Source organism: Mastigoproctus giganteus, chromosome 5 (genome assembly GCF_048544385.1).
Source record: "Mastigoproctus giganteus isolate SK-2022 chromosome 5, ASM4854438v1, whole genome shotgun sequence".
Lineage (NCBI taxonomy): Eukaryota > Metazoa > Arthropoda > Arachnida > Uropygi > Thelyphonidae > Mastigoproctus > Mastigoproctus giganteus.
In genome coordinates, this window is record NC_143579.1 from 205,470,284 (window position 1) to 205,487,079 (window position 16,796).

A 16,796-nucleotide genomic window follows, 5' to 3' on the forward strand; every position below is an offset into this window, starting at 1 on the left:
AAACTGAAGTGCCATGACTTGCACAATCAATTGGCACAGCTAATTGTTCCAAATTAACAGATGCTTAATTGTTTTTCCATTTATTTTCCCACTTCAGTATGCTGTACCATCAAAAAGAGCAATGTAGATTGAGTAAGGAGATCCAAAAGCCTTTACTTTTATTCCTAAAAAGAGATATATAAAATTATCTTGTAAAAAAATGTGTTTTGTTTTTTTCTTCTTGTTATTTTATTATTATTTTTAATATATTCTATTATTTGGTAATATTCTTACCAAAGCAATTACAAAAAATATTGCTTTAGTAACTTCATGGTGCCAAGTTTTTTGTTTCCAAATTTTGATCAATCAGCAGCCCAAAGCATATGTTGTTGTTTGGTTTTTAGGAGCATTAGCAACTAAGGCCATATTGCTCCGGGATATGCGGTGGTCATTCCCTGACCTTTCCACATCCTCCGTATTTGGTGGTGACAGGCTCGAACCCCGGTCTAATCAAGAAGCGTGTGCTACGCACTGTTGCTCCTTCCCACCTGGCTACGGAGGTGCCCGCCCAAAGCATAAATAAACAAATAAGGATAATATAAAGTAGCTAATAAAAATAAGTTAAACACAGAAAAATTATCAAAAAACTAGACAGCCATTGTTTTCCATGCATTTTCCTTTTATCCATGCTTGAATTTTTAACATTCCATATTTGGTTAGACTTATCCCAAACACTGACAATTTTCAGGTCCCAAGATTGTCAGATTTTGGACATTAGACATGTACTTTAGCATTAGTAGAGGCATTTGATGCAAGAAAGCAAGCTTATGCAGCATCAGCCAAAAAAAAAAAAAAATAAATAAATAAAAAATAACCACTTCCACTTCACCCCTCTGTTCGTTCGAAATACCTGTCCAGCTGAGACTTAAACTTATTTAGGCTATCAACTTCCACAACAAGGGATGGAAGTTTATTCCACCAACCAACCACCCGCTGGTTAAAGGCAAATTTCTTCCATCTATCCTACATCTGTCTTTTCTCAATTTGAATTTATGCCCTCTCAGGTGATTATTCTGAGCAAGAGGAAGAATCCCATCAGCATTGAGCATGCTCAAACCATTCAAGGCTTTATACACCTCTATCAGATCACCTCGCCGGTGCCTAGTCTCCAGACACTGTAATTTACAAAACTTAAGCCTTTCTTCATAAGAGCATCCCTTTGTTCCATTCACTAATCTTGTTGCCCTTCTCTGTATTCGTTCCAGCATCTCTACATCCTTCTTGAAATGAGGCCTCCAGACCTGTATACAGTACTCTAGGTGTGGTCTGATCATTGCCTTACAAGGGAATAATCACCTCCTTATCCCTGCTAGAAACATTCCTATATATCATAGACAATACACCATGAGCTACTCTTGCAGCCCGTCTGCACTGCTCAGAAAACTTCATATCTGCCTGCACAACTACCCCCAGGTCCCTTTCATTCTCTACCATTGTCAGTGTAGTACCACAGTGTTTATACGTTGCTCTGGGGTTGCTGTCTCCCATATGTAGTACTTTACATTTGTCAATGTTAAACTTCATTTGCCACCTCTCAGCCCATCTGCTTAAACTTTCCAGATCCTGTTGCAGTAGCATAGTGTCAGTAGTGTCCTTGACAACCCTGCCAACCTTCATATCGTCTGCAAACTTGGACATTAAGCTTGATACACCATCAATATCATTTATAAATACAGAAAACAATAATGGACCCAACACTGAACCCTGAGGGACTCCACTAATAACATTAGTCCATGATGAGCAGTGTCCATTGATTACCACTCTGTCTTCTCCCCCTCAACCACCCCTTTATCCATAGCAGCAATTTACCTCCAATGCCACACTGCTCCAATTTGTGCAGCAGTCTTCCATGTGCAACAGTATCAAAAGCCTTTCTAAGATCCAAGTATATAATATCAAAGTTATTCCCTGCATCCAGTTCTTTTGTGACTGCATCATAGTATCCAATCAAATTGGTCAGGCAAGACTTCCCCTTAACAAAACCATGCTGTGTCTGAGCTATGACTGAAGTCTTGTCTAGATGATCCTGCAGTGCTTCTTTAACCAGTGCCTCCATTAATTTTCCAGGAACAGAAGTTAAACTAACAGGTCTATAATTATTTGTGTCACCCTTTGATCCTCCTTTGTGAATTGGGGTCACATTTGCACATCTCCAGTCCATGGGTACTTCCCCTGAGTCCAAGGAAACTCTCATAATTATGGCTAAAGGTTTGCTTACTTCCTTTGCGGCCTCCTTTAATATAACTGGATAGATCCCATCCACCCCAGGTGCCTTTCTTGTATTTATCTTCAACAATTTCTCCTCCACTTTACTCTCAGTTATTACAAGATTCTCTAGCTTACTGCCAGAGTTGTATACACCTCTGGCATTCCCCTCGCCAAATATCTCCTCATGTGTGAATGTCGATGCAAAATATTCATTCAGTTTGTTAGCTACCCGAGCAGGATCATCAACAGTTGACCCATCGATATCAAGTGGACCAATCTGATTCATCCCCTTCCTTCTAGAGTTTACTTAAGTAAAGAACTCTGCTGTTTTTCTTTGCATCCCTTGCCAAAGATTTCTCGTAATCTGCCTTCGCCTGCCTATCCTCCTTTGTAACTTGGTTACAGAAACTTGTATCTATCACAGGCTTCTTGTCACGTGTTAATTTGTATGTATCCCATGCACTTTTCTTCTCTGCCATATGTCTCATTAGTTCATCTGACATCCACTTAGGCCTAAACCTTGAACAATATTTCTTAGTTGATATGTAAAGCCTAGTAGCTTCCAAGATAAGTTCTTTGAATGCTTCCCATTTTGAATTTGCTGTTGGTAACATCATCAGTTGGCCCCACTGTGTATAATATTTAAATACTGTCTCAGTCCATCATAGTCGCCTTTACGAAAGCAATAAACTTCCCTTTACCCCTAATGGTAGTTACCTCTTTGAATAAATCCCACTTCAACACACTGTGATCACTGCCACCTAGTGGTTCATTTACCTGCAGATTCTTAATGCATGAAGAATCACTACTGATAATCAAATCAAGAGTATTACTCCCTCTAGTTGCCTCCCGAACATGCTGATGTAGAAAACAATCATCCAATAAATCCACAAAAGCCTTGCTAGTGTGTGAGTGACCAGCTCCCAAATTCCAGTCAATATCTGGGAAATTAAAATCCCCCATTATAAGAATCTCTGATTTACTGGCCCACTCTATTTCCCCATACAGTTTCTTATTATACTCATCAGAGTCATTAGGCCTATAGCACACTCTTACTCTCAATTTTGATTTCCCTATGCTTATGTCACACCAAACTGACTCAACACTGCACTGTCCAGCAATGTTGACTGGCTTCACTTCCTTGGATTTTATGTATTTCTTAACTAATAGCATAACCCCTCCTCCTTTCCTACCCTGTCTATCCTTTCTGTAGACATTGTACTCCCCAAATTCCAGTTCTGCATTCCTTATATCTGTGTGACACCATGTCTCTGAAATCCACACAATATCTGCCTTTGATGTTTTTTTTAGCAATACCTCAAATTTATCAAATTTATTTACTAAACTCCTAGCATTGGTGTACACGCAAGTATACATGCACCTGTTCTTTTTCTTAGCTACCCTAACACAACCTATGTGTTTATTTGTACCCCAATGATTCCCAGCAGTCTCTGAACTATCCTGCATCTTATTTTCCAGGCTGCGGCTCATTCCAATAGAAGCAGTGCAAGAATCACTTTTACCTCTGCCAGTGGCTACTATTAATCTATTAGTTCTTGTATCCCCCCCAAGCTAGCAGTTTTCCGACCCACCTAACACTGCCTCGATAGTATCCGCAAACATTCTTGCACCCTTTCTATTTAAGTGTATCCCATCCCTGTAGAAGCAGTCTCTCCTGTTAACAAGTACAGACCAGGCTGAAAAAAATTCTACCCCTTGAGCCTTGCACAATCCTTCCAGGGCCGAATTGATCGACAGGGCTCTCATCATATACTCCCTCCTATCGTGTCTGGGCAGAATTGCAGACACTTTCAAATTCAACCCTAATTCATGGCTTTTTTTCAACAGTGAACTGTACTTGTTAAGTAAAAGTTATGTACTTTGATTAGAACATAACTATTTACTTCAGTTAAGGCATATATGTTAATGAAAGGCTTTCACAACTAGCCCTCATGCAATAATGGCAAAATTTAATATAGAAAATTGAAAAATTTATTGTAATTTATAACAATTTATGAAAACTATATGGAGTAAAATGATAACAAAAGTTTAATTCACCTTCAGAAGATTCACAAGTCACTTGATTACCAAAGTGGAAACATGATTCTGGAGTATCATGATCTGATCTCAGCCGCTTAGCTGCAGGTGGCCCAAAAATACGACTCGCATAAGATTTTCTAAAAAATAATGACAGAAACAAACTAGTATTAATATTATATACACAATACTACAAATCAAATCACACACATGATACTATAACATGAATTATGAGTGCTGAATATAATGTAGTGGTAATACCTTCCTGTACTGCACAAAACCATGCAAAGGAATCTGTTTATGTAGCATACTAAGTAACATGCTGTTAGTGAATGAAATGATGTATTCCCATGTACAAACATATCAACAAGGTTTTTTGACACAAGTGTGTAAACGACTTAAGTGATCAAATCAATGTAGCACTCTAAAAACCATATGAACAATGTCTACAAGGTTGGAGAAATGCTCCTGTGTTAAAACTGAGGTCAGAAAAAGAAACAGTCATGATTGTTGTCAGGATCTGCAAAAAGCATGCAAGCTAGATTTTCTATGAAATGCATAAATCTCATATTTTGGAGGCAGTTCAGCACAAGTTGGAGTACATGCTTCAAATAAAGCAAGCTTTGTGTATTCAAGTTGTGTATAATACTATTCTATGATCCTCATAGCATGAAGTTTGTCTTCGATTTACTTGAAGCAACTTGATGAATGTTATCTATATCAACTGTCAGGGAGGGTAAAAGGAGTACAAATATATACCTGATCTTTTCATTGCTAGTGATCAGAGTAATATCACAAATATTAAATCTATTAAGAAGATACCATATAAGGTGGAAGCCTAGGTAGATGAAAAGGGATTAACAAGCTACACAGAGCTGAAAAGGGTAACAATGGGTAATCACAGAGTGAAGAGCAACTTAGATCAGATCATATAATAATTAAATGGTGAGCTGTGACAGTTCTATGACTTGTAGACTCTTATTCTATGACTATAGTCATATTCTATGACTCTTGTAGCATGAAGTTTTTGCCTTCAATTTACTTAAATCAACTTGATGATTGTTATCTGTAACAACATGCCAGGGAGGGTACAAAGTGTGTTGTTTGTAATTAAGGTGGTCTCCAGGGTTTCCCCTATATGTCACTGTAACAACAGTAAAGGGAGAGTACAAGGGACACAAACATACTTGTCAACACTAGTCATCATAGGAATATCACAAATATTATAATGGTAAAGTAACCGTTGACATCATATAGCCAATGTCCTAAAGTGGATAATGATAAATGAGGTTTTTGAAATGGGGCTAAGGACAAAAATCTTAATTTTAAGAAAAGGGGCTAGGAGCTTCTTAGGCTCAATCAACAGGGATGAAACATAGAAGGAAAGTGCACTTGAACTATGGGATACTTTCAAGATATTCATCAAAGCGAAAAGTATATTCAATTTATTAAGGAAGTAACAAACAAGCAGGAAGCACAGATAGATGAAAAGGGATTTAGCAACCTTAAAATAAACTGAAAAAGGCAGTATGGGGTAATCAGAGTGACAAGCAACTCAGATCAGATTAGATCATATAATAATTAAGTTGATTTGTAACAAGACCAGAGAGGGAATAAATAAGGATTAAACATTACAAAGCCTGAGTATGAGAAATCATTAGCTATGAGAGCGAAGAATGGGAATAAAGAGTTTTAATCATATATAAATATGAAGAGGAAAAGCTCAATGGCAACATCATAATCATAGATAATCCAGATATCACTGGACAGCTAAGGAGATATTTTCATCACACTTAATAGAAGAAAAGTCCATTTCAGGGTGTGAAATATTGTGTATTGTGCAAATATACCTGAACACCACAGGACATACTTGTATTATACTGATATTAGAGAGGAGAGCCTAACAGAAAAACAACTGGGCAAGAGATTAGATAAGGTCCCAAGTAATGATGGTATTTGCTCAGCCATACTACAGGAGGCTGTGAAGGAGAGTATCAAACTTTTAGTGTTAATTATGAAGTCACAACTGGACTCAGAGGTAGTCTCCTTGGAATGGAGAAGTGCCAAGTGCTAACATCTTGCAACACACAAAGAGGGTTTTGTTAAGGAAGGGATAGATAACTACAGATTGGTCAGTTTAACTTCAGTGGTGGAGAAAGTCAGTCTATAATCAAAGGTATTTTACAAGATCATATCAAGATTTATAATATACTAAAAGGATGATCAACACAGCTTTATAAAGAAAAAATCTTGTCCAACAAACCTGATAAATTAGTATGACAAGCTCACACAGGAGTTAGATACAACAGACAGTGTTTGGGGATGAGGTGCCACCGGTGGTTTCCCATAACTGCACTGGATACAACAGACAGTGAGAATACATAAAGGTTACAATTACACCTCACCCCAAGAGCATTTGTGAGAGACTTACCACGCATATGCTATATTCAGTATATGCATGAGAAGAGGCACACTGTAAGAGACACATCAACCAGTAAAACTTACTTAAGCAGTTATAATGAACGTATAAGAGTAATAAGTAAAAAAAAAAAAAAAAAAAAAATTAATCTGTTTATATGGTAACACCAGGAGTACCACAAACAAAACAAATGAGATTTAGTAGGTGGCCAGGTCTTTTAAAGCTGATTTGCGAGACTGACTGAAACACAGTACTATCCTGAGAGTGGCAACAAGGAATTTCATCATGATGATTATGCTGCTCATTAGATATGAACTGAAGGTAGTCAAGATTGTTACTGGAATCTGATCAAGCCTGGCTAGATGAAGAATCAGTGCAGCATGAGTTGTCTGGTGATGATGTAAAGTTCACAGTTGGGGTCCACTACAGAGCCTGATGACTGTTGGGAATATAAGATATCTCTAGGCAAATTGAATGGACAAGCAAAGCTGAATGCCACATTATGGGCGGGCAATTATAATTTACTCCATACTAACTGGAATTCTTGATAGAGCAATACACCAAGCAGAGTAAGTGTTTTGAACTACATAGTTCAAAAAATCAAGGGACCCACATATCACTGACCTGGTCCTCACAAAGGATCCAAGTATAATCAAAGCCAAAACAATACAAGAACCACTGCTATATCTTTGATAATAGTATTGGCAAGTAACAACCACAATCTCATAAAATGAGATTGTGGCTTCATTCTTGGATTTCAGAAATTGCAGTGGTCAAATGCAAAGAATAGGGCTTCAATTTTTACCCTTCAATTAACATCCAGTATATTTTAAATTCTTGTTAATAAATGGGACTTGCACTTGCATGGTGAGGTACTCAGTACCTTTCTACCTTAAGCTAATTTATGGTTTCCATGCAATTCAAAAGTAGTCTGGTGGTCCATAGACGGAGTAATTATTGCACAAATTGGTAATGGTCATCCATGTTGGTAATCGTGTTACAATTCCAGTTTTGATTTCAGAATGTGGCTTTCTTGCTCAATTTGCAATCATGTTATTTTCTTCCAATTTCATTATGATTTCAGTTTTGGTTTGGCATGTAGAGTAAATTGTTCTTGTTGACTCTTATTTTATTTGCATGTAAGCAAAATTTTGCCATGTTATGTTCTAAAAGAATTAGTGGTGATTTTAGGGCTGAGGGTGAAGCACATTACAGCAGAGAAATTAATGTACAGATGATGACCTTAATTATGAGAACATATATGATGTTGAAGCCAACAGATGTAGTGACAATGTTTCTGTTACTGATCAGGAAATAGATGAGACAGTTCACCAAAAAGAGGCAGACGCAGCAAAAGAAAAAACACAGATAAAAGAATTTTATTATTTAGGTAATAATAAATAAGAAAAAATAAAATAAATAAAATAAAATAAATAAAAACCAGATGCTACAATTTGCAATCCATCAAATAACATCATTTTCTAATTCTGACAAAGTATTTATAAAAGTCTCGGGTTGGTTATATAATGTAATGATATATAATTATGTATGTATTTTTCTAACAAGGGCATAAAGCAGATTTTCAGAATTGCTGAATATGAAATTAGTGTTTGAAAGTGGTAGTGTTTGAAATTATTTTTAGACATGACTATTATATTAGCATTAGTTGAGGCATATGATGCAAAAAAGTAAGCTTATACAGCATCAATCAAAAAAAAAAAAAAAACCCTTCCATTTCACCCATCTGGTCACTCCAAATGTTTGTCTAGTTCAGCCCCTTAAAAATTTATTTAAGCTATCAATTTCCACAACAGATGGAAGTCTGTTCCAGCAATCAACTACCTGCTGGCTAAAGGCAAACTTCTACACATCTATTCTACAACTGTCTTTCTATAATTTCAATCTATGCTCCCTCAGGTTCTTAATCTGAGCAAGCAGAAGTATCCCGTCAGTATTGAGCCTGCTCAAACCATTCAACACCTTACACACCTCAATCAGATCGCCTCGCAGGTGCCTAGTCTCCAGATGCTGCAACTTGCAAAACTTAAGCCTTTCTTTGTAAGCTCACCCCTTTGTTCCTATCACCAATCTTGTTGCCCTTCTTTGTACTCGTTCTAACAACTCTACATCCTTCCTAAAATGAGGCTTCCAGAGCTGTATACAGTACTCAAGGTGTGGCCTGACCATTGACTTATACAAAGGGATAATCACCTTATCTGTGCTAGCAACATTCCTATATATCATTGACAAAACTCCATGACCTGCTCAGGCAGCCTGTTTGCACTGCTCAGAGAACTTCATATCTGACTACACAATTACCCACAGGTCTGTTTCATTCTCCACTCCCTGAATGTAGTAACACACACCTGGTACATTTCTCTTGGGTTACTGCTACCCACATGGAGTACTTTGTATTTGTCAATGTTAAACTTCAGTTGCCACTTCTCTTTCCATCTGCCCTAATTTTCTAGATCCTGTTGCAGCAGCACACTGCCATTACTGTCGTTAACAACCCTGCCAACTTTTGTATCAACTGCATTCTTGGAAATTAAGACTGATGTATTCATCAATTTCATTGATAAATATCCAAAGAACAGCGGACCAAACACCGAACCCCGGGGGGGCGGGGGGCCTCCACTAATAACATTAGTCCACAAAGACCACTGATTACCACTCTCTGCCATCCACCGCTCACTCCATTGCAGTAACTTGCCCTTAATGCCATACCGCTCCAATTTGTACAGCAGTCTTCCATGTGCAACAGTATCAAAAGCTTTCCTGAAATCCAAGTACAGGTCGACCATCACTAATCCGGCCACTGGTAATCTGGTTCCACCGTTAATTTGGACATAATTTCTGTTAACATAATTTCAAATTTCCCAGGTTGGCACACCACCTGCCGCTACTGTTTTAGTGGCGTTGGCTGCAGCATCAGCTGTTGATGTGAACTCTTAAACACTGGCAAGCCATTCCCACTTGTTTTTCTGCATTTATTATTATTATAACCTGCTCACATTTAGCAAACACCATACATTGTCCATAACAGATAAAGTTGAACTTCTGAAAAAACTCGACAGCAATGTGTCCTGTGAGAAGTTTAACTCTGCTTAATTGTAAATTCTAGCAATTTCTCTCAGTTCCTCTTATTTTACTAATTTTCTTTTAGCCATTCCTTTTTAGATTTTTTTTTTTTTTTTTTTTACAACACTTGTACAAACTTGCGGAAAAACACAACACAATATGATGGATAATACAGTGCGCTAACGAACTCGTTTTCACAAAATCTAACACTGACAAACATATTGCAACGTTTGAGAGTTTATTTTATCGCAATTAGTTTTACTGCAATGCTCACCACGCATGCAATAAACTAATCACAAACAACCTTCATATGTATGCCGTAACAGCATCACACGTATGCGGCCGACACAGCTTCTCAAGAAATAAAGTAACCTACTGGGACACGTCGGCCACATATATGCAACATAAAAAAAGTGTCTTTCTTTTTTTTTATATATATATATATATATATATATATTTTAAACGAGAAGACAACAACACTGGCATTACAATATTTATTTTAGAATTACTAATCAAATTATTTGTTAAATATTTTTTGGCCCCCAGGGAATTTTTTTCTTAAACAGTCAAAGTGTTAAAAGGTAGGAGGAGGTGGTTAGCTGTTGGATAAACTGTATGTGCTAAAATAACCATCGGTGATCTGGCAAATTCACTAATCCGGCACCTCACAGGTGCCAATGCTGCCAGATTAGTGATGGTCGACCTGTATATGATATCAAAATTATTTTTTGCATCCAGTTCCTTTGCAACCACATCGTAGAATCCAATCAAATTGGTCAGACAAGACTTCCTCTTAACAAACCCATGCTGAGTCTGAACTATTACTGCTGTCTTGTCTAGGTGATCCTGTATCACCTCTTTAACCAGTGACTCCATTATTTTCCCCGGAACAGAAGTTAAACTAACAGGTCTATAATTATTTGGCTATTCCTCAGATGGCATGATAAATGGCTATTCCTCAGATTGGGTTGATGTAAGAAGTGGGTTCCCCAAGGATCAATATTAGGACCACTGTTGTTTTTAATTTTCATAAACGACACTGATGAAGGGATAGAGGGCATGATGTCTAAATTTGCAGATGATGTTAAAATTGGTAGAGTAGTTAATGATCACTGTCAAGCTGAGCTTCTTCAGAGAGACCTAGATAGACTTCAGGAATGGTCAGAAAAATGGCAGCTATGCTTTAATCCAACAACGTGTAAGGTATTACACCTGGGAAACAGTAATCCCAAAAGAACTTATTCACTTGGTGGAGTTCAACTAAACCCAGTACTGGAGGAAAGGGACTTGGGTGTTATGATACGGTCAGACATGAAATGCTCTGAGCATTGTAAACAGGTTGCAAGGAAGGCCCATGGTGTCCTATCGATGATCTATCGAACTTTTGCAAGTAGAGATAGGGACGTGATAATCCCATTATATAAGGCTTATGTTAGACCACACTTGGACTACTGTGTTCAAGTATGGAGACCGCACCTAAAGAAAGACATCGAGCTTCTTGAAAGGGTGCAAAGACGGGTAACTCGCCTGATGAGATCGGCAAAAGGGCGTCCTTATGAAGAAAGACTTCGAATATGTGGATTGCAGAGTTGGGAAAATAGACACCTTAGAGGAGATTTGATTGAGGTGTTCAAGGCTCTGAGAGGCATCAGTAAAATGAACGAGGACGAAATTTTCAAGATTATAAATGATGCTAGAACTAGGGGACATAAATTCAAGTTACGGGGAGAAATGATTAGATTGGACTGCAGGAAGTTTTATTTTAGCCAGAGAGTTATAAATTACTGGAATAAGTTGCCTTCATGGGTGGTAGAGGCCGACAGTTTGGGGAAATTCAAAGGTCGTCTGGATAGTACTTTCGGGTAAGGGAAGCGCATAGAATGATAGGTTTAATTTCCTTTTTTTTTATTAATTATTATCATCTATTTATTTTATTTATTTATTTTTTTGTTTTTATCATTGTTTTGTTTGGATATATATATATTCTTTTTTTTTTTTTTGGCTGGTGCAGCATAAGCCATATCAATGGCTTGCACCATGCAGCCATTACTAATACTAATATTTCATTATAAAAAAATATGAAGAAAGAATTAAAGTGCACTCAAAGAAACAAATATATGATCATGAAGCATTGTGGAATAAATATAAAAAGGTACCATCTGTAATTTGGAAGAGGCAATAGCTAACAAAGAGCAGGCACAGTGGTGGGCAAAAGGACAGAAATTACTCCAATGTACAGATGCAACTTGAAGCTGAATACCAAAAGAGACTAATGACAGTTTATGAAACTGTAAAGAGGCAATTAGACTATCAACTTCAAGCACACAGTGTCAGTTTGGTCAAAAATATGGTTGGGTGTATTGTAAATAACGTTATGAAGCATATTACTTTACAACAGGAAAAGAGAAGCATTGCAAAAATGGATAGCAGATCTAAAAGTCCTTTAGGTAGAAATTTAAAATTATTTTATTTGGTAAACTATTTAATTTAGGCTGAAAAAGTTTTCTAATTATGACAAAATATTTATAAAAATGTCTTGGCATGGTTATACAATGCAATTATGTATGTTCTTATTAAAAATGTTAGTTTTTCAATTCACAAAGCTAGTTTGTATTTAAATATGTTATTTGTAAAAATATTTTTATTCAGCAAACAAATAATTTATTATGGCAAAATTTTTTTTTTTAATTTTATTTAAATACATTATAATTATGGGATAATTCCAAAAGGTTGTGGTATTGAAGCATGCTATTTGGCAATGGATCAAACTGTTTTACATTATCAATGAAAAATATTCAATTAAGAGATCCTTTATTTTTTCAATGTTTGAAATTTTTGCAAACTTTATTTTCATGAATATGGCCTTGTAATGATAACAGCATTTCAACAAAAAAAGTAGCTTCTTTTAAAAGTAAATTTCCCCCTTTGTTTCTTGTGTTCTGTTTCTGCGTTTCCACTATAATAAAGTACGATGAAGTTATTATTCCACAAAAGAAACATTTCCTCAGAATATACAGTACTTATATCTTGGAAATTGTCATCTTTAGACTGAGTAGACAGAAATCATGGGATACCTAACTAGTAATGGGTGGGCCCACATTTTGGTGGGATAAGGGCAGTCACACGGCAAGGCATTGCCGTGTGACTGCCCTTAGTCCACTAGTTCACGAAAGCATTCCACAGGTATTTCCATCCATGCTTGCTGCACTACTGTCCATAATTCTGCCGCATTCCTCGGTGGAGGATCCAAAGCTCGAAGGGACCTTTCCACAGCATCCCAAAGATTCTCCACAGGGTTCATTTCCAGTGAATGGGGATGCCATTCCATTGTGGTAAAATCTGCAGAATGCTCTTCAAACCATGTTCTAGTCACCATGGCTCTGTGGAGAGGCACATTGTCCTGCTGGAAGAGTCCATTGCCTTGTGGATGCACGATGACCATAAAGAGATGGTCATGTAACCTGGACCACTCAGAGAGATGCGTCTAGATGAACCAGAGGTCCCAACATGTGTCGGTTGAACATGCCCCAGACCATTACTAACCTTCCACCTGCTTGAACAGTTTCTTGTTGACATGACGGGTTCATAGCTTCGTGTGGTTTCTGCCAGATATGCACCCTCCCATCCGCTCGAAATAACTGGAAATGGGACTCATCGACCAGGAAATTCATCTCCAACCATCTATGGTCCAGTGCAGATGTTCTTTTGCCCAGTTTAGGCATATAGTCCTGTGTCTTGGTGGTAGCAATGGGACTCTGGTGAGTCAGTGGCTCCCATAACCTACTGCTGCTAATGATCGCCTGATGGTCTTGGTGGAGACATTACTGGCACCTCCCTCGTTGAAGTCTGTAGTGATTTGTGCCAATGTTGCTCTTCGGTTACAGTAGGCCGAAACAATGCGAGACAGATGTCGATGGCCATTTTCATCCACCACCTTTCTCCGCCCACAATGCTGTCCATGATGAGATGTATTCCGGAAATGACATTCCCGATACACTCTTGAATGAAGACAGTGCAATTGGCCTCGGACGGAGTGACCCATGTGTTGGGCACCCACTATCATTCCTCTTTCAATGTCACTTAACTCACAACATTTATCCATACTGACATCAGTTTACTGTCTATGTGAATGCAATAATCTGAGTCAGAATGGACAATCCACCAAAGCAGTGGGTTTGTCCACTAGCAAGAGAGGTGGCAGCTCTGCATTGCTGCCACCAGGAACCAGGAATCCCATGAATTTTGTCCTTTCAGTGTACTCTTTATTCAATGCAGATAAAATACTTACAAATATTCTACTTAATCCCTATCAAGTTCAATTATTGAACATGGAATGATTCCATGATGAACATTCTATCAATAATATTCTGCCATCAATGCTCAGTACAAATGTTCTATCAATGTTGAACATCAGATGATTCTTGGTGTCTCTGAATAGATATTACTAAGAACACCTCTTATATTAGAAAGGGAGAAAAAAAAAATCTTAAAACAGAATTCAATTTTAAATTAGAGGGCAGTAGTCATCCACAGTTGTAATAGTTCTACAATGAGCTATGCCACACTGTGAATGAAGGGTTAGATGCAAGAGTTTGGGGGGGGGGGGATTACAGAGAATTACAGTAGGCCAAAGGCCTCCTTAGTCCCTATCAACAAAGATGGAAATTACAGCTTGCTGGATATAAATGTTCTTTGGGAAATATTTAAGTGAACTATTCTGGAAGCCACAAACCTATTTGTTTGCAAGTTTGTTTGTTTCACTTATATTACAAAAGAAGAATATCAAAATGGATGACAAAAGACTGGTAGATCTTATATAGCTAAAAAAAAGGAAGACAAAAGATTATTGCATACACTGTTACATGTGAGAACTAGAGAGATATGTAGCAATACTACAGATCAGTTAAGAAAAGCAGAAGTTGAGTATAAAAAATCACCAGTGAAAAGAACTAGAAAATGGGGACAAAGAATTCTTGTACTGTACACAAATGCTAAAAAAGAAGACAGAAAATCATACAGGACATTCACATCAGCAAAATCATAGACAATCCAGCCACAGTTGCAGATGAATTTAACAGGTATTTTTACAACCATTTTTAACTGAAAGCACAGTCTGAACAAGGAGGGGAGGGAAAGGGAGAGAGGAAGAATCATATTGATGCAAAATTAGTAATATAATGATATCTGAGGAATGCCTACCAGAAAAACTACTAAAGCTGAAGGAAGGTAAAGCTCCTAAGGTAGATAGAGTGCATCCAGCTATATTAAAAGGCAAAGGCATGTACCATACCATTAAGAATGCTACTGAGATCATCACTATATTCTGGGGTGACGCAGTACACACGCACACACACTATTTACTTATAAACCTAAGTGGATTGTTAAATGTCTTAGTTGAATTGTTAAACACTTCTCTAAAATGCATTAATGTATTATTGATGAACTGCTAATGCCATTGCATTTGCACATTAGCCATTCATCTATAATATATGTATGATCAAATGATTTTTAATATATTATAAATATGCTTTTATTCTCATTTGTTTAGATTCTAATAATTTATTGCATATTGCAAATGTGCAAGACATTATATAGTTCCAAAAGTTCATAAAAGTAAGGTTTCTAGGAAACCCGACTTTTATGATTCACTCCTCAACCTTAAACAAACAAAAAGTCCATAAGATTCCAGTCCTCTGCAGAGAATAAAATAGTAGCAGTAGTGAAAAAAATAATAATAATAAATAAAATAAAAAAATGCTGCAAGTTTGTAGCTTAACAAGCTAAAGTATTTCAGCTGACTGGATTGTGTCTTATAAGATTCTGCGATGACCAGGCTAGCCAGGTGGATAAAGTGCCTGCCTGCAAAGGTCGCGGGTTCGAATCCCGCCTCGGGCTTGGATCAGAGTAAATGCAAAAGCTTTGGGAGGTGCATTATGGCCACAGAAGCTGATGCACCAACAACTACCAAAAAAATAAATAAATAAAATAAATAAATAGGATTCTGCAAACAAAAGTGATATCTCTGTAAAGGCTCGGTGGGGAAGGGGGGGAGATTACTAAAGCTATTCTGAGTCCAGTTCATTTTTGGCCAGAATAACATAAATTAGTCACTATATTATCACTATACTGAAAGTGCTACAGAACAGGAATATGAAATTCTGAATAACTGAAACAAGTACCACTAAAAACAAGTACCACTGATTTTACAAAGTAAAATCAGTGAATTCTAAGCTTTGAATTTAAGTTAAACACTTATTTCCCTATGTACACCACTATGTAATCTGAAAGTACCTTTTCAACATCAGAGTTGGAATGACAGACTGTATTGTGCGGAAAAGTGAAGAAGTGCCACGAAATTTCAGTTGTCCAACAGCTACTAAAAAGTTATTCAGGCTAAGACTCTCTCCTTTTTCAAGATGAAATATTCTGAAAGGAAAACAATTTCTTTTTATCCAGAAAGCTATTTGTTATTTTAAATAAAACAGAAACATTGAAAATAAGAGCATATGTAATTTAATGCAAATTGTTAAATTTAAAGAAACTACTGCAAGCCATTACACTTGCTTTCTGCATTATGAATTAAGGGTTGAAAAGATCAAACTTGGATACTTGTGGGACAGATAGGGAAAACTAAGCTTTAGTCTTCCACATCTTTCCCCAGTGTATGAAATATCAGGTAGATCCTGGTTCAAAGAGTACTGACAGAAAAAGTGTGCGCGCGTGTATGTGTACATTTTCAATTTGCAGAGAGAACATACTGATGTAATCCTCCATACATTTTTGCTCAGTTATAAGCATTAGCCAGCAGTAGGAGGTGATAAACAATGTAATGCTTCCTTAACCCATTAGTGCCGGGCATACCCATATGGGAATGCTAATTCAAAATGTTATTATTTTGAAACTGTTGCAATTCCATGAAATATTTCTCTATATTGTTTATCTATAAATATCAGGAAATGATTCATATACCGCCATCAGCGGCAGGTGGCTTCAGTACTCACAGAATTGATAA

At 37.1% G+C, this 16,796-nt stretch overlaps 1 protein-coding gene across 3 annotated transcripts in view; it reads right to left on the minus strand.

Annotated features, from left to right (window-relative positions):
- The window catches only part of LOC150086027 (uncharacterized), a 228,680-nt gene that overhangs the window by 108,340 nt on the left and 103,544 nt on the right, over positions 1-16,796 (minus strand). For all 3 annotated transcript variants that reach the window (XM_090373659.1, XM_090373657.1, XM_090373658.1), the window contains exons 8-9: positions 16,076-16,210; positions 4,306-4,424 (exon numbers count right to left, since the gene is read on the minus strand). In XM_090373659.1, the coding sequence (XP_090229785.1) occupies positions 4,306-4,424; positions 16,076-16,210 (254 nt within the window). The remainder of the gene's footprint in view (positions 1-4,305; positions 4,425-16,075; positions 16,211-16,796) is intronic.